General features: G+C 42.1%; 1 protein-coding gene across 2 annotated transcripts in view; it reads right to left on the bottom strand.

Annotated features, from left to right (window-relative positions):
* Positions 1-14,784: 14,784 nt before the first annotated feature.
* The window catches only part of srrm3 (serine/arginine repetitive matrix 3), a 101,004-nt gene continuing 92,477 nt past the window's right edge, over positions 14,785-23,311 (bottom strand). The window contains exons 11-14 of one of the 2 annotated variants that reach the window (XM_011483759.4): positions 21,836-22,119; positions 18,858-19,103; positions 18,655-18,780; positions 14,785-16,429 (exon numbers count right to left, since the gene is read on the bottom strand). In XM_011483759.4, the coding sequence (XP_011482061.2) occupies positions 16,198-16,429; positions 18,655-18,780; positions 18,858-19,103; positions 21,836-22,119 (888 nt within the window). In that variant the 3' untranslated portion in view covers positions 14,785-16,197. Of the gene's footprint in view, positions 16,430-17,454; positions 17,598-18,654; positions 18,781-18,857; positions 19,104-21,835; positions 22,120-23,311 lie in introns of those variants that run through there. The other variant, XM_020709052.3, reaches the window with a different exon arrangement.

Genomic DNA, 23,311 nt, shown 5'->3' with positions numbered 1-23,311 from the left:
GGAAAAAAAGAGGTATGAAGTTTCTCATAGACCCTATTGTGTTACATATCAAAGCTGGAGGTTATTAAAGGCATCTAATTCTGAAATCTCAGCTTCCTGAGACAAACGGCTGATTTATAATAAATTTCTATTATTTGGGTGCACATAATCGACCCCTTCCTGTTACGCAGGCACCGTCAGGTGTACACCCATGAAACTTTACATGATGAGAGAGGACCCTTCTGAGTATCTCCAGTTTTAATTTCATGCACATCGGACAAAGCAAAGAGAAAATACAGGGCAGAATGTGCCCAATGCAATAACTAGGTGGCGCTATAGAGCTCGTCCAAGATTGTCATATCCATGGGTTCAGAATAGAAGCTTCATCATATCCATTGAATTTCAGTGAGATTGGACAAGGAATGTGCACGTGAGAGCAACTTTTGTGTGCATAGCGAGATGCCCAACTTTGCCGCTCTGTCACGACCACACCCCCGCATTGAAAGTTATGGTTTTTTGTCAGAGTAAACTTCAATGGCTTTTCAACAGGTGGACGTCATTTTCAGGTGTGTCGGCTCATCCTACTCGGAGTAGTGATGCTCCAAGTAAAACATGTCATTTCCTCTTGCCAGCAGGTGGCGCTACACTTTTTCCAGATTTTTTCACTGCAGATGTGTTCAGAGTCAGACTACAATCATGCATATCAATTTTGGATCAGATTGGATTATGCATGGCTGAGTAATGGCCATTTTTCTTTTCATGGCGTGTTTTCGAAACGACCTCCAATTTTGACGCGCCGCCATGGTCACAAACATCCATAAAAACTTAAAAGCTTTGCAATTTAACATCGGACATGTGTCTAGTTTACAATACCAAAGTTTGGAGTCATTACTCTCAAATCTCTAGGAGGAGTTCGTTCTAGAGCGAGGCCTGCGAATGACCAAAATACAGCAAAAATGACATATTGTCATCAAAATATCAGACTTCCTGTGTGGATGACGCGTTGCAGCTTGGCCTTGTCTCTGGCCGTGGCCGCAGCGAACCAGACTGTGATGGAGGACGTGAGGGTGGATTCGATGATGGCGGTGTAAAAGTCTACCAGCATCTTTTCAGGGAGGTGAAACTTCTTCAGCTGCCTCAGGAAGTACATCCTCTGCTGGACCTTCTTAGTGATGGAGCTGATGTTCTGCTCCCACTTGAGGTCCTGGCTGATGATGGTTCCCAGGAAGCAGAAGGACTCCACAGAGGTCACCGGGGAGTCACAGAGGATGACAGGGGGGAGGGGGGCTGGGGCCTTCCTGAAGTCCACTGTCATCTCCACTGTCTTCAGAGCATTAAGCTCCAGGTTGTTAGCGCTGCACTATGACACCAGCCTGGCTATTTCACTCCTGTAGGCCGACTCATCTCCGTCAGAGATGAGGCCGATGAGTGTGGTGTCGTCAGCAAACTTCAGGAGTTTGACAGACAGGTGACCAGCTGTGCAGCTGTTTGTGTACAGGGAGAGTAACAGGGGTGAAAGGACACAGCCCTGGGGGGATCGGGTGCTTGTGGTCCGAGTATCTGAGACGAGCTTCCCCAGCCTCACATACTGCTGTCTGTCCGTCAGGAAGTCTGTGATCCACCTGCAGGTGGAGTCAGGCACATTCATCTTGGAGAGTTTTTAATACTAAAGATGTATGAAAGACATACCGAAAAAATATGTCTTTCAGTGTTTAACTGGCTGTCTTTGGATTATGCATGCCTGAGTAATGGCCATTCTTACTCCTCATCTCTCTGTTCACTGCTTGCTAATTTACATAGCAGGGGTCCCAGCAGGAGGGGGCGGGGTTGTAACACGACTCCTTCAGCAGAGCCAGGCTGAGAGAGGCTTTGACATGTAAGATGTTAGATGTTAGAATGCCAGATGTTAGAATGACCAGTTCATTTTATATCTATGAAAATATTCAGGGAGCTATGGGACATGTTCAGCTATAGGTCTGTGAAAATTGGTGTCGATTGTTGAAACATATGTTACCATAAAAAAATGTTTGTTTGGAGTCTAGACAGATTTAACACAGGTTTTTGGATGAAAAAGGATTTTTTATAAATCATCTGTTACACTTTTAAGTCTGAAAAAAATATGGAAAGCAGCAAACACAGATCCCTACCGTTTTTAATTTTTTTGTGCTGATATTTGAAAGATAAGTTATGCAAAAAAATAGGTGTTTGCAGTTTTGCCTAAAAAGACGTTTTCGGACCTTTTTGGATCAAATGTTGTCTAAAAGTTCACCTGTAACTTCAATCATTCTGAATTTTTTTAGGAAAACTAAACCACTTCAACTGTGATCTGCAAGGCAATGGTAAAACTATATTTTTTATGGAACAGCCTGCAGTGTTTCTTGTGGGGATCTTTTCTGCCAGGGCTTGCCGGCTTGGTCGGTGGTTGTTGCTGTTACCAATCCAGTTGATATGGTTCTCCATCTGTGTCTAAGTGATAAAATCAGAATCAGAATCGTTTATTGTCATTGTACATGGGGATACAATGAAATTGCAGCAGCCTTGGAGTGAAGGAGTTACATAAAATAAAAATAGAATAGAAAAAGAAATACTGTATTTACAACTCTTAACAAAAAATGAACAATATGGACAGAAACTGTTAAATATTAAATATTTGTGAATAAAATAGAATGGAATTACATGAGTTGCTGTGAGCACAGCTTAATAAATATCAAGTTATTGCACAGTGACCCGGTTAGACAGTCAGGATATTGCACGCATTGTAGTAAAATTAGAGTGAGGTGTGGTTGGTGGACGTATGTGCATTCCGTATGATAATTGCCTGTGGAAAAAAGCTGTTTCTTAGTCTGTTTGTCCTGGTTCTGATGGACCTGTACCTCCTTCCAGAGGGCAGCAGTTCAAACAGAGGGAAAGCAGAATGGGTGGAGTTAGTGGTGATGCTAGTCACTCTGCTGAGGCAGCGAGACTGGTAAATGTCCTTCAGTGAGGGGAGGGGGCAGCCGATGATCCTCTGCGCTGTCTTTACCATTCTCTGGAGACTCTGCCGTTCTGCTTCACTGCAGTGGGAAAACCACACTGTGATGCCATAGGACAGAATGCTCTCAATGGTTGAGCGGTAGAACGTTACCAGCAGCTCCTGGCTGACGTCGTTCCTCCTAAGTTTTCTCAGGAAGTGCAGGCGTTGCTGGGCCTTCCTGATGACAGTCATGGTGTTGTTAGACCATGTGAGGTCAGCAGAGATGGTGGTGCCCAGGAGGGTGAAGCTGTGGACCCTCTCCACACAGTTTCCATCGATGTAGAGTGGGGGTGGATCTGTTCTGTTTTTTCTGAAGTCCAGGATGATCTCCTTGGTCTTGGTGGTGTTCAGGATGAGGTTATTAGCCTGACACCACCTTGAGAGTTTCAGGACTTCGTCTCTGTAGGCCGTCTCGTCGTCCCCAGAGATCAGCCCCACCACAGTAGTGTCGTCTGCAAACTTCACCACGGTGTTGCTGGTGTGGGCTGGTCTGCAGTCTGCTGTGTACAGTGTGTACAGCAGAGGACTCAGCACACATCCCTGTGTGGAGCCTGTGCTCAGCGTCTGGGTGGAGGAGAGGTGGGGGTCAAGTTTGACTGTCTGTGGTCTGTTTGTCAGGAAGTCCTTGATCCACGAGCAGGTGAGTGGGTGGAGTCCTAGTTCAGACAGTTTGTTGACCAGAATGTCAGGAATGATTGTGTTAAAGGCTGAGCTATAGTCCACAAAGAGCATCCTGGCGTAGGTGTCTCTGTGTTCCAGGTGGCTCAGCGCAGTGTGGAGGGTGATGGAAATGGCATCATCCGTTGATCTGTTTGCTTTGTAAGCAAACTGGTGGGGGACGAAGATTGGAGGGAGGGAGTCTTTGATGTGTCCCAGGAGCAGCCGCTCCAGACACTTTGTGATGACAGCAGTGAGTGCAACTGGGCGGAAGTCCGTGAGGAAGGCTGTGGATGAGGACTTTTTGGGTATCGGGATGATAGTGGATGACTTCAGGCAAGCAGGGATGAAAGCCTGAGCTAGCGACAGGTTGAAGATTTTTGTGAAGACCTGGGAGAGTTGATCGGCGCAGGCCCGCAGAACCTTTCCGGGAACTCCATCAGGTCCCGCCGCTTTCCTGGGGTTTACCCTGCTGAACATCCGTGCCATCCGTGCCACGTCCATAAAGGCATTGTTTTTATATTTAGAGCTCTAAGCAACCAAACAGTTGTCTATATAAAAGAGCTTTTACAATTGTGCACTTTTAGCAGGCTGAAAAAATTATCTTTTTAAAATTGCTATTTCAAATTTGGGTTTTAAATTTTGTGTTCCATTTTTCTGTGCTTGTATTGGAAGGATTTGTTATTATTTTGTTTAAAAGTGCTACATATTGTATATACACATAATTTATTTAGAGAAATTTGCTATACGTTGTGTTTTTTGGTTTTGTAGTTTAATTTCATTGGATTTATATTAAGGAAAAGAAGTTGCAGCATTGATTAAAAAAGGATAAAAGAGACATTTACTGTCTAAGTCTTATGTTACATCTGTAGAACTGTACTGAGAGTTGGGTTTTGTTTTGGAGCACATTCATATGTTTTGTTTGTAAAAAAAAAAAGATAAAATATTAAGTTAATTGCATTTTACATGACTAGAAAAGCAATGATTATTCATAAAAATCTATGAAAGACATACAAAACAAATGAAAAAGCAGTCTGCCCTCCCTCTTGTGTCTAAACTCTTGTCACCTCACCTCTGGGTTAGTTAGCATATGAACAGGCAGCTGGTGTGTGTGTGTGTGGGGGGGGGGGTGAAATTTGACTCCAGCAACAGGTCAGATTGAGGAGCAGGCTGCAGCATGAGGAAAAGACTGAAGCATGTAAGAGGAAATGACATCCTACAGTTGACCAGTTCATTTTATATCTGTAAAGAATATTCAAGAAGCATTTAGACATGTTCAGCTATATGCGTGTGAAACTTGGTGTGGATAATTGAAGCATAAGTAATTTTAAAACACACTTGTTTGGAGTCCAGACGGAAAAAGCACAGGTTTTGGGATGAATCAGGATTTTTTTAAAATCATCTGTTTCACCTGGACTTCTGAAAAAAATATGGAAGGCAGCAAACACAGATCCCTACATTTAAAAAAATAAATGGTGTTGATATATGATGATTAAGTTATGAAAAAAAATAGGTGTTTGTAGTTTTGCCTAAAAAGACGTTTTCGGACCTTTTTGGATGTAATGCTCTCTAAGATGTCACCTGTAACTTCAATCATTCTGAAAAAAATTAGGAAGCAGTAGCACATAAATGCCTATTAAAGTGTAGTCTTTGGTGCTGATAACCTAAACAGAATTTATGCTAAAAATCTTTTTTCAGTCCAAAATTGCATAGGAAAAAAAGAGGTATGAAGTTTCTCATAGACCCTATTGTGTTACATATCAAAGCTGGAGGTTATTAAAGGCATCTAATTCTGAAATCTCAGCTTCCTGAGACAAACGGCTGATTTATAATAAATTTCTATTATTTGGGTGCACATAATCGACCACTTCCTGTTACGCAGGCACCGTCAGGTGTACACCCATGAAACTTCAGATTATGAGAGAGGACCCTTCTGAGTATCTCCAGTTTTAATTTCATGCACATCGGACAAAGCAAAGAGAAAATACAGGGCAGAATGTGCCCAATGCAATAACTAGGTGGCGCTATAGAGCTCGTCCAAGATTGTCATATCCATGGGTTCAGAATAGAAGCTTCATCATAACCATTGAATTTCAGTGAGATTGGACAAGGAATGTGCACGTGAGAGCAACTTTTGTGCGCATGGCGAGATGCCCAACTTTGCCGCTCTGTCACGACCACACCCCCGCATTGAAAGTTATGGTTTTTTGTCAGAGTAAACTTCAATGGCTTTTCAACAGGTGGATGTCATTTTCAGGTGTGTCGGCTCATCCTACTCAGAGCAGTGATGCTCCAAGTAAAACATGTCATTTCATCTTGCCAGCAGGTGGCGCTACACTTTTTCCGGATTCTTTCACTGCAGATGTGTTCAGAGTCAGACTACAATCATGCATATCAATTTTGGATCAGATTGGAATATGCATGGCTGAGTTATGGCCATTTTTCTTTTCATGGCGTGTTTTCGAAACAACGTCAAATTTCTACGCGCCGCCACGGCCACAAACTTCTGTAAAAACTTAAAAGCTTTGCAATTTAACATCGGACATGTGTATAGTTTACAAAACCAAAGTTTGGAGTCATTATTCACAAATCTCTAGGAGGAGTTCGTTCTAGAAGGAGGCCTGCAAATGTCCAAAATAGAGCAAAAATGACATATTGACCTCAATATATCAGACTTCCTGTGCGAGTGACAGGTGGGTCCTTTCAGACTTTTTTGTAGGTCTCCATCTGAAGAACATGCCCTGTAAAAATCAAGCTTGTACGTTAAAGCGTATGCGGGGCGTCGGGACAAAAGTCACTGTAGGTGGCGCTGTCGAGCCATTTTTGCGCACCCATGCCAATTTCCCATGAAATACGAAATTTTTCGCGACTCCTGATGTGTGTGCCAAATTTGGCTAGTTTTGGGGTATGTTAAAGGCCTCAAAAATGCGATTCTTCCGGCAGAAGAAAAATAATAATAATAATAAACCTAACAGATACAATAGGGTCCTTGCACTCCGTGCTCGGGCCCTAATAAACCTAACAGATACAATAGGGTCCTTGCACTCCGTGCTCGGGCCCTAATAATAAACCTAACAGATACAATAGGGTCCTTGCACTCCGTGCTCGGGCCCTAATAACTCTTACAGATACAATAGGGTCCTTGCACTCCGTGCTCGGGCCCTAATAATAAACATTCGAATTACAATAGGGTCCTTGCACTCCGTGCTCGGGCCCTAATAATAAACATTCGAATTACAATAGGGTCCTTGCACTCCGTGCTCGGGCCCTAATTACATAAACCTTAATAGGCATATGAAATAGTAAGAGCAACTTAAAAATTAATAGAATAAATAAATAAATAAATGTATTTACATACACATATAAAACTAGTTAAAATAAATAAATAAATAAATAAATAAATAAATAAATAAATAAATAAATAAATAAATAAATAAATAAATCCTAAAATTCAACTAAAAGCTAAATTAAAAAGGTAGGTCTTAAGCCTTCCTTTAAAAACATGAACAGTCTCTGCGGCCCTGAGGCTCTCTGGGAGGCTGTTCCACAGGCGAGGTCCTTGATATGTGATCTTCACTGGTGTCCGTGGATCACATGAAATCCTCTTCACCTTTATCCACCTTTGTCATGGTAGGGATAATACGTCAATGTAAAGGTTGGGTCATAGGATAACACAAGGGTTAAATACGTTTGGCCAACAACAAAATCAAGCCTTGGATGCACTTAAAATATATGCAGGGAATGCAGCAATGTGCCATCTTCTATTATTCCACACCTGCGCTTGTGCACGCCGGACGGAGCAGATTCAGTAAGCCAAACCAAACATCTTTGTGACAGATTGATTGACAGCAATTTAAAAGGAGAAAAACTCACAAATACAGAAATGATTTGTTCTCCTTCATAAGAAAAATGCCACACAAATGTAAAAACTCACTGAATGTGATTTTCATTGGAGGGGGACTTTAAAGGCAGGAGGATTTTTGTTCCAAGGGACTGACCTTTCTGAACAGAGGAATTACAAACAAATGTTTTGTTTCTTTTTGTATCAGAAATGGGAGGAGTTCCAGAGCTCACATCAGACTTTTAAACAGCAAAATGTACCCTAAGGCGGCAGCAGACTGAGGATTTAATCTTTAGTTTCTTCTTTAAGACCCCTAACAGACAGTCTTCTTTTTATTGTCTTATGTCTTATATAGGTCCATCACTGTGCATGAAAGCAATAAATAATTATGTCATGATCTCAAAAAAAAAAAAACACTACATAATCTACTTCTGTCAATAATTCTTGTTTTGTTGAAACACCTGGCATGAAGGTTTTAAATTGACTTAATCATCTACTAAACTAAAGCACCTGAACAGGTCTTTAAATTGTATCAGTATGGTTAATTATGGGGAAGACTTCAGACTTGATAATCAGCCAGAAGACCATCACTGATCCCCTCAATGGTCTGGGTAAGATACAAATGTTCCTAGCTAAGGAGAGTAGTTGTTCCCAGAGCGCTGTGTCCAAGCAGATCCACAGAGTCTAATGGAAGGGCAGAATGTGGCAGGAGAGGATGGACCAGCAGAAGAGACGACTTCAGCCATTGACTACATATAGAAACTGGACTGCGAGATACTTTGTGCTGGTTACAAAAAGCCAAAAACCCATATACTTCCATAGAGAAAGAAACAGCAGTCCCTCACTCATTCTATTGGTCAGAATAACCATTCTTGCTTTTTGTTAACATCTTCTTGAATTTTTTTCAGAATTTTTCTTTATCGCAAGTCATTCAAGTTACAAACTGACCAATCAGATACCTCAGTAAAAGCATGTGATGCCTGCTGACCCCTACCTTGGACGTTTCATTGACAGATTCTCCCGAACCGGGTGTGAGCTTCAAACTTGCTCACTCCTGTTTTGTGGCATTAGTTTCCATAGAAATGTCATCTCAGGCCACTTGGACCAATCACTGTCGTCTGGCTTCAAGATACCAAGGTCTGTTTTGTGGAAAAATGGCAAACGAACTGGCTTTATTTTGCTAGAGCTGGAAGTAAGGCACTTTCTACGAAGGTTATTGCATGCGCTCTGTCCAGTTCTCTCTTATACAGTCAATGGCTTCAGCAGATTAATAGAAAATTCAAGAACCTGCAGAAATCCAGAAAGAGTGGAATGAGGTGGAGGAACAGGTTGCAAAACCACCATTCCAGACGCATTCAGGAGATGTGCTACAACTGTCGGGTTCCTCAGGTCAAGACACTTCTGAGCCTGGACTAATGAAGGAAACGTCTCTACTGGACCAAGGAGAAGAAGGACTGGACTGTTGGTCAGTGGCCCAAGCTCCTGTTTTCTGATGAAAGTAAAGTGTGTCTTTCCTTTGGGAATCAAAGTCCAAGGGTTTGGAGGAAGACTGGTGAGGAGCAGAACCCAAGCTGCTGGAGGTCCAGTGTGAAACCTCTACAGTCAGTCATGATTTAGGCTGTAATGTCCAGCGCTGGTGATGGTAGAATCTGTTTTCTTCAATCTAAAATTTACTGCAACAGAATGTTTTAGAGCAGTTGTTCCAAACCGCTGGGCCTCGGACCGTTCTGTGAGGCAGTTGGTACCGGGCCAAGCCCTATCTATTTCTCAAGTAACTAACAAAAAATACTGCAATACACAATAATTTAAAAAGAAACTAAAAAGCAAGGAACATTTACAAGCATATTAAACAGAATGAACTACATTCAAAAGGCAGACAGATGTTGTTGTTTCTCTTTCGGCTTTTCCCATCAGGGGTCGCCACAGCGAACGAGTCGCATGGTAAACTTGGGAATGTTTTACGCTGGATGTCCTTCCTGACGCAACCTTCTCAAAGCAACCTGGCTTGGGACCGGCACAGAAGTAGAGAAGGGAACAGGGAGCAGCCCGGAGTCAAACCCTGGTTTCACGGACGGAAGGCGCCGCAAACCAGCACGAGCTAAACCGGCTCCCCAAATGGCAGACAGATGAACAGAGCTAAATGACAAAATACTCATTTGTGCACACAAAGAGTTCATTACAACTACAGACCAAACCCACCCATGTGGCAGTGAAGGCACCGTGTATTTAAGTCCTCATTCCCAAATCCTGAGAAGCCAACAATTTTCTTTCTTCCAATCCAGCAAAGCCCCCAGTCAATGTTGCTTCAATCCAGAGCACCTGAAGCAAAACAACAAAAAAAAAGAAAACTCCTGCTCTTAACAAGATCCCAACAAGAGATAAATTACAATTCACTTACAATATGAAAAAAGAAAAAACAATACGCAAACATGACAATAGTTGTAATACCCACAAAATACTCATTTGTGGCGACAAATGTGTATTTTAAGGGGGCATTTCTATGTGATTGTCTGACAAAGAAAAGAAGCAAATTTTTAAAACAGAAGATATGTAAAATTATATTCTAACAAAAAGGGTAATAAGTATACACATAAGGAAGCTTCCAAAGTAGTGGTAGGTATTCAATACTTCAGAGTTGTTTAGAAATTAAACGATTTATTCAGCTGGAAGTGTGCTGACATTTTCAAGTTCAAAGGTTTTAAATTTGAGACTTTCCCTGTTTATTGTTAATGAGAATCAGCGTATGAAAACACAGAAGCAAATGAAAGTTTTCGAATTTAAGAGTCTGAAAGTGAATGAGGACCAACTTTAGTAAAACTCAACAAACTGTTCTGGTAGCAGTTAGGATCTAGAACAGAAAGCCATGGGCTGTCCCTTTGGTCAACCTTTGTCATAAAAAAGAACTACTACTGCCATCTAGTGTGAAACTGTTTTTCTACAGTTAGCTAACACAAAATACAAATGATTATAATTAGGGAAGTTTTTTACATTAGGGTTTTATTTGGTCTGTATTTTCATGGAATATGTTAATTAAAATTAATTAAGACCTAACGATAGCCACAAATAACAAACACTGACATGTTACTAGAGGCTGTTTCCACCATTTTCTGCAATGACAGCCAGACAGCAACGTCTGCTGCTCCTCACCAGCCTCATGATGTTTCTCTGAGGCGTTCCACTCTTCCACAAGTTCTACATGCAGTTCTGCAGGTCACTTGGGGGTCCGATCATCCAGTCTTTGCTTCAGCTGGTGTCAGACGTGCTCTATGGGATTCAGGTCAGAGGTCATTGGTGGTCATAACATTTGAGACACTCCTACTTCCTGACAATTCTGGCACCATGTGGTGGAGCGTTATCATCCATGAATAGAAAGTGGGGGGTGTGCTGGTGAAATTGGGGGAAGATGATGATTCTACGATGTTAAGAACATGCAGTGACTGGACCATCTTCAATAATCAAATTGGTTTTGCTCTGACTGGTGATGCATGCCCAGACTGCTGCAACTCCTCCACTAAAGCCAACCCTGTTGACCTCATCGTATCGCTCACCTCGCCTTCTCCAGCAACACTGACAAGCAACATTTCTGTGTAGGACACTCATCAGTGAACAGGACGGTAGACCATTGCTGCATTGTCCAGGGGCCTCATTTATAAACGTTGCGTACGCACAAAAGAAGGCGTACGCCACTCTCTACGCAATAGTTGAGATTTATAAAAAGCAAACTTGACGGGAAAATGTGCGGTCCTTCACGCAAGCTCTGACCCAGGCGTACGCACAAAAACGGGTGAAATGAGAAACGGCGACACCGTCGGCAGATGGAAGAAACACGTGAAAGTGAAAATGACAATACTGCCTCTCAGAAATTACATGACGACTTCACAAAGCAAGTCTCAAAATTGACAGCCTACACGAACACCCATTTGATCGATCAGCAGTGAAACAAATAAAAAAATCAAACGAAAATTACAACAGAAATTCAAATGAACACATATTTGCAAAAAGAAAAGTGAAATATTTTCTGCAATATTGGCATGTTGTGCAATTCATCCTCATAAATAATATAAATAATATAGTTAACAGAACGAAATAATGTACACAACTGACATTCCCGTCAATGTGTCCGTCTGGCGGAGCAGATATAGGAGCAATCAGACAGACAGATGGATAGATAGAGAGAGATGCATTAATTGTCCACTGGGGAAAGTTGTTTTCATAGTAAAACATTTCTTCATAAGCTACGGAATTATGGTATTCATGCATATGCCTTTAGTTTGTTTTATTTTTGATGAAACAATGTATGGCGTATGTCTCAACCATTCAGAAAGCAACAAGAAATTACATTTGCGCTGATCAATATCCCTTTTCCACGTCGATTATTACCGACATCTGTAGCTTGTCAGATGTAATTAAATGGATGGAAATAAAATGCCCCATCACAATGCGTAATGACGCACAATGGCTGATCTTGCGCTCTTAGAAGATGTGGCAAATGTAAGAATTCGGAGGGAACGCATCTTTAGACAGCAAGGAGACTTGCTGGCAAACGAGGACGAGTGGCTTATGAGCCGGTTCCGACTTCCTCTGCGGGCTTTTGGGGGTGTGTCACCCGGTGCATCTGGCGCGTCGGTGTCCCCCTGCGCCTCAGTCACCACTCCACTTAAAAGGGATTCCCCAATTATTGCCGCCAGTCTCTCATCAGGAGGGGTCAGCTCCTCCCCCCCCCCCACCCCCACCCACACCCGTGGCAGACACGGGTGTGTGTGTGTGTGTGGGGGGGGGGGAGTTCAGCGCTAGACGTTTTCTTTGCCTTGACCAGTGGCGGTTCTACCCTGAATTACTCCCCGGGCGAAACCCTCCTCTGCCCCCCCCCCCAATAGAGTCACTTTGTCCATTTATTGTAACTGAAAATACAGTTGGGAAATATTTAATAAACACAAATAATCTGAAATAAATATTATAAACTACAAATCACACTAATAATACACTAGAATAAATGTAACTGCAGCACTAAGAACAGAAAACACTAACTAAAACCTAACCTTTGTGGCCTTCCTGATGCAAGCTTGTCAATAACGTCATCATATGAAATCTGCTCCCCCCCTGAATGATTGATACTAACAACAGCAGGTTAGTGAGTTGCTTCTGAGACATTGGTGATCTCGGGTATGACTTGATCAACTGGAGTTTTGAAAAGCTAACAGCAGCAGCAGCAGCAGCAGCAGCAGCAGCAGCATGCTACCATCACAGCTTATTTAACATTATAAACTAATATACAACAATAAAACACAACAAAAACGTTGTGTTACAGCAGAGCAGACAGACACACGAATCATAACTAATGTTACAAGTTAAGGCAGAGCAAACATTTAAGAATAAATATCTTAAAAAGGACGTTATTTGCAATATTTGGGCCTACTTCAGTTTTGGTCATGATAGACCAAACAAGAGATTTTTCCTCTGCAACGTTGTTGTTGTTGGAGGGCAGGTAGCATTCGAATTTAGAAAACGTGCATCTAGCTATGCGATAATACCCTTTTCTTTGTCTCTTTTCTCCTCTTCTTCTCTTTTCTTTCTAAATTGGGCACCAGCTTTGACCTTTTTTCTCCATATTTCAGATGTTTTTGCATTTAGCATAAATGTCCTGACATAGGTATCAAGTCTGTCGACTAAACCAACTGTCATCTAAGTGAAGAATTTTTTTTTTGTTTTCCCATTTTTTTTTGGGCATTTCACACAAAAATAACCAAAAAAGCTTGATTTTTTTTTTTTTATACCTTTTTTATACCCGCAGCCCCCCCCCGTTCGTCAAACATTTCCAGCAGGAGCGCGTGCAGCTGCACCCAGGGGCGCCAATTCGCTACATGGCGGCGCAATTTTTATTTTTATTTTTCATCAAGCACTGAGCCGCGGCCCGCGACCGTTGCCCCCCTGGAAGAAGATCCAGCCAGGTTTGCGCATGCGTTTTGCGCTCCGTGCTCACTTCTCAGCCTGCACCCTTCAGCCCGCGCCCCCTCCCTTCTCCTTCTTCACCCCGCGCCCCCTCCCTTCTCCTTCTCACACACATTTGCGTCTACTTCTCAAAGACAGGAGGGAGCGCAGCTGCGGGGCGGGGGCGCCGCCAGGTTTCAGGCTGTTACAAACTCTGTGATATAAGTAAACCAATAGTGGTGCATAAAGTATTTTACAAGAGCTGAGCCGCTGGCGCCGCCCCTCCGTAATTTTTCCGCCCCGGGCGATCGCCCGTATGGCCCGTGCCTAAAACCGCTACTGGCCTTGACTTTTCTTTTTTATTTCCTTCTTTCTTTTTTATTTCCTTCTTTTTCATTTCGGCCACGGTCCGAGGTTGTGAGGCTACAGCATTTACAGCGTCTGCCACTCACGTGCCATTTTGGCATACACTGTGCCCTCCAAACAACATTATTCTCCTCTTTTCCACCTCGCCAACGATAACTTCTACTTCACATTGAGTGAAGTTACGTTTTTTTGATTTTCTCTCCGTGTTTGGCATGGTTTCGCAATCAATGAATATTCATTTGTGGGCGTTTCGCGGACTATTTATGGGCAACTATAGGCGTGTCATGAGACCGCAAAAGCTGCGCAGCATTTAGAATTGGTTGTGATTTATTAAGGGAAAGATGCGTAGGATGTGCGTGCGCACGGTTTTATAACTCCGAATATTTCTGTGCGTACGCACATCCTCTGTTTCATCCGTACGCCACTTCTGACGCAAATCCTACGCAAAGTTTTATAAATGAGGCCCATGGTCTTGGTGTCAGTGGAGTCACCTTCAATGGTCGTCTGGCATTCAATTCAAAGCAGTAGAGTCAGTTGTGAATGGTTTATCTGTAAACCCTAGTACCCCTCACATCTGGTAAACAGGCCTGCAGCTGTGTGGTGTTAGCTAAACCATGTCTGAGGTCAGAGGTCCTTAGGGTCTGGTCATGGTTGTGGTCTGTCACTGGCAGGGCTCCACTCCTGGGTCTGTCTCAATCTCTGCCAGTAGTTCTGTGTCTGGATGCAAGTCTGCTGATGACACTTTGAGACACGTTCACCTGCAACATCTGGCTGTCTACTATCAACATGAAGGCGCTATGACCAGGCGGTGCTGGTCGTCCGTTAAGCCACGTTGCGTGTTCATGGCTGTTTGAATGATGAACCTGGAATGACTTGCTGATAAAATCAGCTTTTTCTATCCACAGAATGTTGACATTGATAACACACTGAAAAGGTTCAAACCAACGATCTTAATCTGATTCCTCTTGTGACATTATTAAAGCAAACAGAGCACCTTAAATATCTTCCAGTTCTGTTTATTTTCAGGTTTAATAAATAGTACAATACAAAGAATGAATTGAACCAAAGGCGCGATGCATTACTTGGAATAAATGAAGATGTTTGCAGAGTATCATAGTTGAGTTACATCTGTTCACAATGCAGCGCCCACAGATGAACCAGACCGCTCGGATAGAAAGGAAGACTTCGGCTGATCCCTGATTCTATTGCCAGCTGGCAGATGGGCGCCACTGCTGCCTCGATACCATCACACATATCTTCTCCAACCAGAAAAAGGGTGAGGATTCCTGATAGGGGTCTAAATAATGCAGAAGCTGCAAATAAATAATGGATTCAGGGACAAAGGTGCGGTCATGCTCCAGGCTAAGCTGTCCATCCTCGCTGCAGGCAAACACCACAGCATCCCGAAGAATACATCACAATGGATAGAGTTTATGCTAGTCTGGATGTGGGAGACGCTTTGGACGAATTTAACAGGCAGCACATTCTGCCTGAAAGGACCCCCCCCCCCCCCCCATCAGTGTCAGACATGCCAAAAAAAAGCATCAAAGCATAATCAATCCTGATTCAATAAGTTAATAAATAAATAACCCAATAAATAATGAAATACATAAATAAAATTTCATAAATAGCTGAGGTGCATGAAGACAGTTTGCAGTTTTCCTAAGGAGTTTCATCTGCAGAGTGGGTATGCATACCCACACAAAAAAACCCAAAAAGGTGAACTGGATCCTTTGATCTAGGGCCATCAGAGCTAAAGTCTTGATCCTCTGAGGATCCACTCCCCGCCCCCCCAAGAACCATGCTGAACAAAGCTCCTGGAGCTGAGTGGAGGATTCAATGCATAGTTTACAAAGCCAGAACACAAAGGAGTTTACATCTATACAGATATCTATACATGAAAGTTGGAATCATAAAAAAGTTCCTGTTTTGTTCTCACTTCTCTTGATCGGTGGGCATCTGTGACATGGAAGTGTTTGAGGGGATGGACACATGATGAGAACAGAACCCTTGAACTGTGTTTTTTCTCTTCCTTTTGTCATCTTAGAGCTCCTTTTCAAAGGACATATATATATATGCGGTATTTATATATGTATAAATATTCGTGAAGGATACAGTTGCTGATAAAATCGTTTTTGGTTGCCTCGAGGAAGATGGGTGGAAAAGTGCTGACAGAGTGGGATTTGTTCTTTGGGCTCAGCCAATTCATTTTAGATCAGTGGAAATCTTTTTTGACTTTTTTGACCATGTGAAACTGACGACCAAGTTTACAGCGACGTGCTGTTCGTTTGTTCCAGGCTCTGTGCCGAGGAGAGTCCAGGGAGGAAGAGTTATGGGCCCCGGGTTTGGACAGCAGTGTGGCAGCTGAACTGCGGCTCAGTGCCAGAGTTCCTCGTGTGTGCGTGCGTTGCAGTCAAAAGCCCGGGCTGTCGTAGCTGCTGCGGCTGTAGTAGGTGTGATGGCTGCGTGAGCGGCTGCGGCTCCAGCTCCGGCTCTGGCTGCGACTCCGGCTCCAGCTGCGGCTGCGGCTGGGACTTCTGCTGTGGCTGTAGCTGCTGTAGCTGCGGCTGGACCGCGACGGACTGCTGTCGAAGCTGGTTGATGAGGGGCTGGGGCGGTAGTATGGGATTGGACGCTTCCGGGCGCTGGGCGGGGCATGGAGAAAGGGGAGGGGTGTCATACAAAAGCAGTTGGACGTGTTAGTCTCTTTCAGAAAGAGTTTGATTAATGATATTAGATCATAGAAGCATTAGATTTATGATCAGAACAGATTCTGAAAGACAATAGCTGTGTGGGTTAAAAAAAGCTCTTTATGCTCTCTCTCACACACACACACACACACACACACACACACACACACGTTTGCACCCCCCCCAAAAACCTGCAGTGTTAGTAAAAGCTAAAGCTTAGATTACTGTGTTAGCAGCCACCCTGGATGTGCTTCCTGTAAGGTAATTAGCAAGTTAGCTTTCAGACAAACCTCTTTTCAGTGAAATCCAACACCCAGACATCAACAGTGAACAGTGAGGGACAAATAAATGCTATCAAGGTGTCACTCTATTCACTGACACCATTAAAAACAAGCAAAATGTTCCAAATTATAGAAAATATGCCTTTGATTCAGCACAAAACTGGTTAATGAAGTAAGAAAATTAATTCTATCTAAAATTCCTACACTTGTAGTCACTCCAGGATTATTTTGGGGTCTAAATACCTGGAAAAAATCCCAAATGTTATAACATTTTAAATCAACTTCAACTGTTTCTTAAATTTAGAAAGAAATATATCTATGGTATACAAAGTCAAACTTTGGCAAGAATACAATTTTAATGGTTATTAGCAAAACTTTTGTTTTCCTAATGATTTTTTTTTCTTTTTCGTGCAAGACAGAAAAAAAAACAACTTTACGATATTGCCTTTTCTCCAGATTCATTTTGATGCCTCCTTTTTATGGCTGCTATATGAATTCATAGCCTTCCCCAGGTTTTACAATAAAGAGAGTAATAACTCCATTAAACCTTGATAGCACTTTCCCTCTTGTGTCCTTCGGTTCTGACATTAGAGGGTAAAGACTGTGAGCTTCAGACTTGACGTGAGTTTCAGAGGCGATATGAAGGTGCAGAGAGGACAGGGTTAAAAATAAAAACAAGTGGAGAGCAGGTTTACTCAAGAGGGGGTGTTGATGGTGTGCTGCTCAGCTAATCTCCAGGAGTCAGGCGAGCAGAGCTTGCTGCTCAACTGTTACCGAGGTAACGGCTCTGCAGCAGCAGAGTTCAGCAGCATCCCATCGTCTTGGAGTGAGGACCTTTAAAGCTGGATTTAGAAAAGAAAGACAAAAGTACACACACTTTGACTTGTGTCTGTGAACACACACTTGTTGGAGGAAACCAAAACACTTAAAAAGCAGTGACACTCCTTTTTCTGACTTCAACAAGAGGCTTTTGTGGGAAAAGAGAGAAAAACAAATAGTTTAAAATAGTAAAAGATTGTTAAGAAAATGTGAAAGCGTTTTCTCCTTTGAAGACCTTCACCCATGACGATTGTGTTTAGCGTTTTTAATATGTTCTAGTGGCATTTTCCTGATGACGGAGGACATGTATTTAGAAAATTAAGCTTGAAATTGCCTTTCTCAGTATTTCTCAGTTCAAATGATTCTGCATCAGAATCAGATGCAAATTGCAATTTTACAAGAGATCTTATTTGTGACGTTGAAAATTTGCTGGGTGGGCCACAAGCTCCCTGGAAGGTAAGGGGGTGTGGGGTTGCTTTGCACCATCAGTCCCGGCCACAACTTACAACTCGGAGGCGAATTTCTAACGAACTCCTGCCGCTCTGCAGTAACTATGTCATGGAAAACAACAAAGGGGTTCTGACTTGGGCTAAAAACAGCATAATCACAATTAAAAGACGCTTACATTTCTTCCTTGACATGTTTCTGGGCATTTCAGAGTAATTTTGATACGACTGTTGACAATTCATGAGCAAAAATCATACATGAAACAATGTGTTTCACTTAACTCCTACTCTCTGAATCTCATCTCTGCTGATGGCAGTTAACCGCGCCAGCAGATTAATGAAGGCTTGTAGATAACTCTCATTTGTTCAGCCTCTGTATTGCAGTCATTCTGTGTGTTCGATGAACTGATTCAAATGTATGAAGCAGTTTGTTTGACTGAGTTTCCAAAGACTGCTTCCATTTGTGCCCACAGCTGTTTGATTTGACTCCTCTCAAGGACTGAACAGGTTGCAGCAGGAGCTCCTCCACAGCTTCTCTTTTTCTTTTTCTTGTTTTTGTTTTGCAGCAGCAGAATGACTTCAGTCTCCGCGTGAGAGCAGGGCTGCAGGACATAACACAACATTTTCCAATCACCTGGTAATCCTTCGCGCCTCCATGAAGCTGGGTGAATCTCTTCTTCTCTTCCTGATGGGAGAGTAGCTGCGTGAGCGGCGACGAGCTCTGCTTTCAGCATCAGAGCGATTGGCGCTGTCCCTCTCCCTGCATGATGGAGAAATTCTTAGGAGGTGCTGAGTCTAAAGCGAGGACGACGAAGGAGAAGGAAGGTGAGGTCTCACCTGGAGTTCATCTGTCGGTGCGGGGACCTGACCTTGCTGGGGCCACAGTCTTTGGAGGCGGAGCGAGAGGACGAGCGGCCGCTGCTCCAGGAGCTGCTGCGCTGGCGCAGGTTTACTTTGCTCTGGGACTCCCTGCTCTTCCGACCTGACACGTGGGAGCGCCGCCCTGGAGAGGCCGATGGACTTCTGTGGTGTGCCTGAGCCCGACCAGAGCGATGGCGGCGCTTGGAGGAGTGGCCTTTTGTCCTGGATTACAGGAAATGGGCAAATATGATAGTAAATATACCTCAGTAGACACACTTAAAACTGTTCCTGCAGCAATCTAAGAGCAGATAGTGAAACAATGTGCGCATGTATAGAACAGGTGTAAAAAACACCTAAACTGCTCAAATGTTTTTATTTGGCATAAAGAGTTTTCAAGGATGACTCAGAAAGATGTCATGAATGGTGAGAGATTTATGGGATTATGTGTAAACTGCAAACAGCAACAAACTCATGCTGCATTCAAATGCTGGTTAAAAGTTGAGAAATTTGAGCTTTAATTAGCATTGCTGTTGTTTCCAGCAGATAAACACAGAATAAAAAAAATCAACCTTTATTTCAACTCAAACACACACTATAAACATAAAAAAAATCCCTAAATAAATCTCCATTTTTTTCATTTAAAGCCCCCTGGGGGAGCGATGAGCTGCAGACACCGCCGTGCTCTGGAGCCATTTGGTGATTTTTTTCCCCCCAATTCAACTCCTTGATCCTGAGTGTCAAGCAGGGATGCATTGGGTCCCATTTTTAGTCTTTGGTATGAAAAGGCCTGGATGTGAACTCACAACCTTCCAGTCTCAAGGGTGGAAACTCCATCACAAGGCCACTGAGCTGGCATTCGGGGATATTATTATCCTAATAAGTCATAAATTTGATTTTTGCATAGAAAGCAGCAGAAGAGGATGTTTTAAAAACACAGACATCTTTAAAATTGGTTTGACGTGTCCTCTTTTTAGCTGATGCAACAATAAGGCGTGCGGCAGCAAATCTTCTGGAGAAGCTTGATTCTGGAGCCTAGCAGCTCTGTTGGAGGAGCTCTGAAGAAATCAAGCAGAGAAATGACAAGTACCCAAACACGGAGGTTGGCTGCGTGAATCTCAACCATGACAGACACAAATGAAAACAATTTTCCTGACTGAGTGTCTGTTCAGCTGGAAAACTGTCAAAGAGAGCTGCAGCAGCTCCATTCAACACTCAGTGAGAAAGCTGAGTGTCTCAGATTAAGGCTTTACAGTGTAAAGACAATCATGTCTGCAATTTTCCAGAAAGGGAATCATTTTACTGACTCTGACAATAGCTTTATAAACTCTTCAACTGCAATTTCTTACTCACAGATTTAGTTATAAAATGATCCTTCCTTGATATCAGATATCAACTGTTTTCATAATGAATGCACAAATTGAACTGTACATATAAAAACACACACATAAACTGTGACAAATCTGTACATATTTGTGAATATAAATCTGAATGGTGTGGGGAGGTACTTGGTTGTGTTGGGGATTAAGATTTAAATGGAATCAAATGAGTGTTTATACATGACAAATGAGTGTCAGATGTCTCCATGTGTGCATGTTTCTATGTGTATAATAATCTATATGTGTAATTATATGCCTATATGTTAGGGGTTTCGTATTATCGAGTCAATTGTGATTAATTAATCACAGATAGGTTAGTGTGTTTTTTCAAATTGCGTTAATCTGATTTTTTTATCTGTAACTATTGACGTGTTCTGAAAAATAAAAAATAAAAAAGATCCAACTTTTTACTTGATTGAAAAGTTTATTTGAACTCAGCTGAAAACGCCTTTTACATTGCTTCCAGTGCAAGTCCTGGTGTCTGTGTACAGCTGAGTACACGGCGCGTTTCGCGTTGCTGCTGTAAGGTTGTCCATGAGACTTTGTAATTACAGGAACAAAGCCTGACAAGGTGTATGTCTTCCTTTAATAATGGGGTAAGTAGACGGATGATTGCAATTTACGGGTAAACTTTGGAAAAAGGTATGCCAACATTTATTTTGGTTTTAATAAGAAGTTTTAAGTCAATATTTTTGGATTACTCAGAAAAGTCTTCCTACAGTTTTATGTGTTAAATTATAACACAGTGTACCTCATGTTTTGTTCTTGCGTTTTAGTTTTTCTTAATTGTTAAAAATAAAAAAAATCCCCCTTGTTGGTGTAAAAGTTAAAACAGGAAGTCTTTTATATTATTTAATCTTCATAAAGCAGTTTTTTTAGCTGTATTTTGATCTTTTACTGTGACAAAATGTCACAAATTTGAATAAACACATATTAAAACGGCGCTTTACAGCAATTTTTAGGTTAAAAAAAGTTTAGATTAAAAATAGATTAATTCGAATAATTAATTACAGATCACGATTAATTAATCGCACAAAAAAATCGCATGACAGAGCTAGTATAAGGGTATCTGAAACTGAATGTGCACTCATTAGAGAAAATACAGGGCTACAAAGTAGATGCAGGTATACATTTGGGGCGTTCACTTCTTCTCACTCCCTATTTAGTTTATATATATTTTTTCATATTTTTCATTTTGAAGTATATGTCCGAAATAAAATATTATCATCATCAACTTACAAGCAAATAAATCTTCTGACAAACTATTTTATCACTATCATTGTCTGGAGTCATTCAGTAGCCTCACACCTACAGGCAATTTAGAAGGACCAATTATGGTAACCTATGAAGCATATTTTTGGACCGTAGGAGGAAACCGAAATGCACAAGGAACACATGTAAGCTCCACACAGTAAGGTCCCAGTCGGGATTTGAACCAGGATCGACTCGCTGTGAGGCAAAAGTGTATACCACAGCTCCACTGTGCAGCCCAATTATGTTTGTAAAATTCAAATATAATTTTGTACAGGTAAAAAATATCAGTACACATGTTTTCATAGAAGAAGAAGGCCTTTTTACTTTCTCTGGTGGCGTGCGTTTCTCCCTCTGTGGGCGTGGTTGTGCTGGGAGTTGGCTGAGTCGCTGCTCCGAGCAGGGGAGTGGGAGCTTTTCCTCTGGCCTCTCTGCCCCCCTCTCCTCCCTGGCCCCTGGGTAATGGAGCCCCCCACGGCTGGCATCCTGCTGTCCACAGTCCCAGCCTCGCCTGCCTCGCACGTCTGTGCCGTCTGGCTCCTGCTGGTGGCGCTGTGGATCTTGTGCTGTTTCAGCACAGAGGACTGGCTAGCAGTCAGTAGATTGAGCCTCTGCAGAGACAGGATGACCAACCAAGGAAAAATAATAGAAAGAAAACAAAAAAAAAGAAAAAGATAAAGCAGCATTAGAGAGTTTTCAGGTTTGGAAGTGAGAGCTATGGTGTACTTGCCAAAAGAAGGTAAACATCTAAAAGAAAAAGATCTAAGTTTTTCTCCATATGGCTTAAAGATTGTCCTCTATGGTGCAGCACATGCAATACTTGGCATGCAAAACCATAATGAGTTGAAGAAATCAAAATCGCAAAAACAAACAAAAAGAACTAGGAAGAGTAGGAAGAGGGGGGAAAAGAAAACAAAAGTGTGAAATAAGTTCAGAGCAGAAAAAAGAGAGCTACAGAGTTTGAGAGTAGAAAAAGAGGACTTGTTCTGTACATTTTTTTTCTTTTTTGGTAATGGCTAAAAAAATGAAACAAAACAAAGAGAAGACAACTGACAGAACATCACAGAAATGGAAGGAACAAAATAAAGATCACAATTATTGAATCAATCAGAAAACAAATTGTCTGCTACTCAATTGTCTCTCTGTGGATTTATCTTTTCCTGAGGACATTTGCTGAGGAGTGAACAGCGACCCATTGTCTTTGATTTTTTTTTTTTAACGGTTACTCTTGTTTAACTCCCTTCTGGTTATCATCCACTTACCAATAAAATGGTATTCCCTCCTTTAGTAGGTAAGGTATGAAGAAAAGGGAAAAGTGGGGCAACATAAGTGCATCATTAGATTCACAAAATGCAAGAGAAAAAGACACAAAACCCTTCCCTGCCAGTGACTCATGAGACAATGCATGGAAATTAAGAGAAAAGAACTCAAAAAGCAAAGAGGAAAACCACAATGTGCAGGGGAGTCCCTCACACAGGGAGCGAATCCTCCGGGCCCAAACACCAGCCGTGAAAATCACACAGCGGTTTGCTGAGCAGAGTTCAAACATCTCATGTTTTTACCTTCTCACCTCCGTTAAGTGTATTTCTACGCTCTCTGTTTGACGTGTTTACACGTTAACCACCTCTGGGTTTGAGCTCATGGAGTTTTTTTTAATACTCTTACGTAAGTTTCCATTGGTTTCCAAGGAGCTGTAAACATCAGTGAGCAAGAAGTTCTTTCTGAAACGGATGTTTCAGTTACATTTCCTGACAATTTGAAATCATAATTTTCCTTAAAACCAGATAAAAAAAATAATAACCC

The sequence above is a fragment of the Oryzias latipes genome, chromosome 14 (genome assembly GCF_053564925.1).
Source record: "Oryzias latipes strain Hd-rR chromosome 14, Olatipes_Hd-rR_3.1".
Taxonomy (NCBI): Eukaryota; Metazoa; Chordata; class Actinopteri; order Beloniformes; family Adrianichthyidae; genus Oryzias; species Oryzias latipes.
Note: the sequence above shows the minus strand (reverse complement) of the source record. Positions and strands in the feature narration are given on the sequence as shown.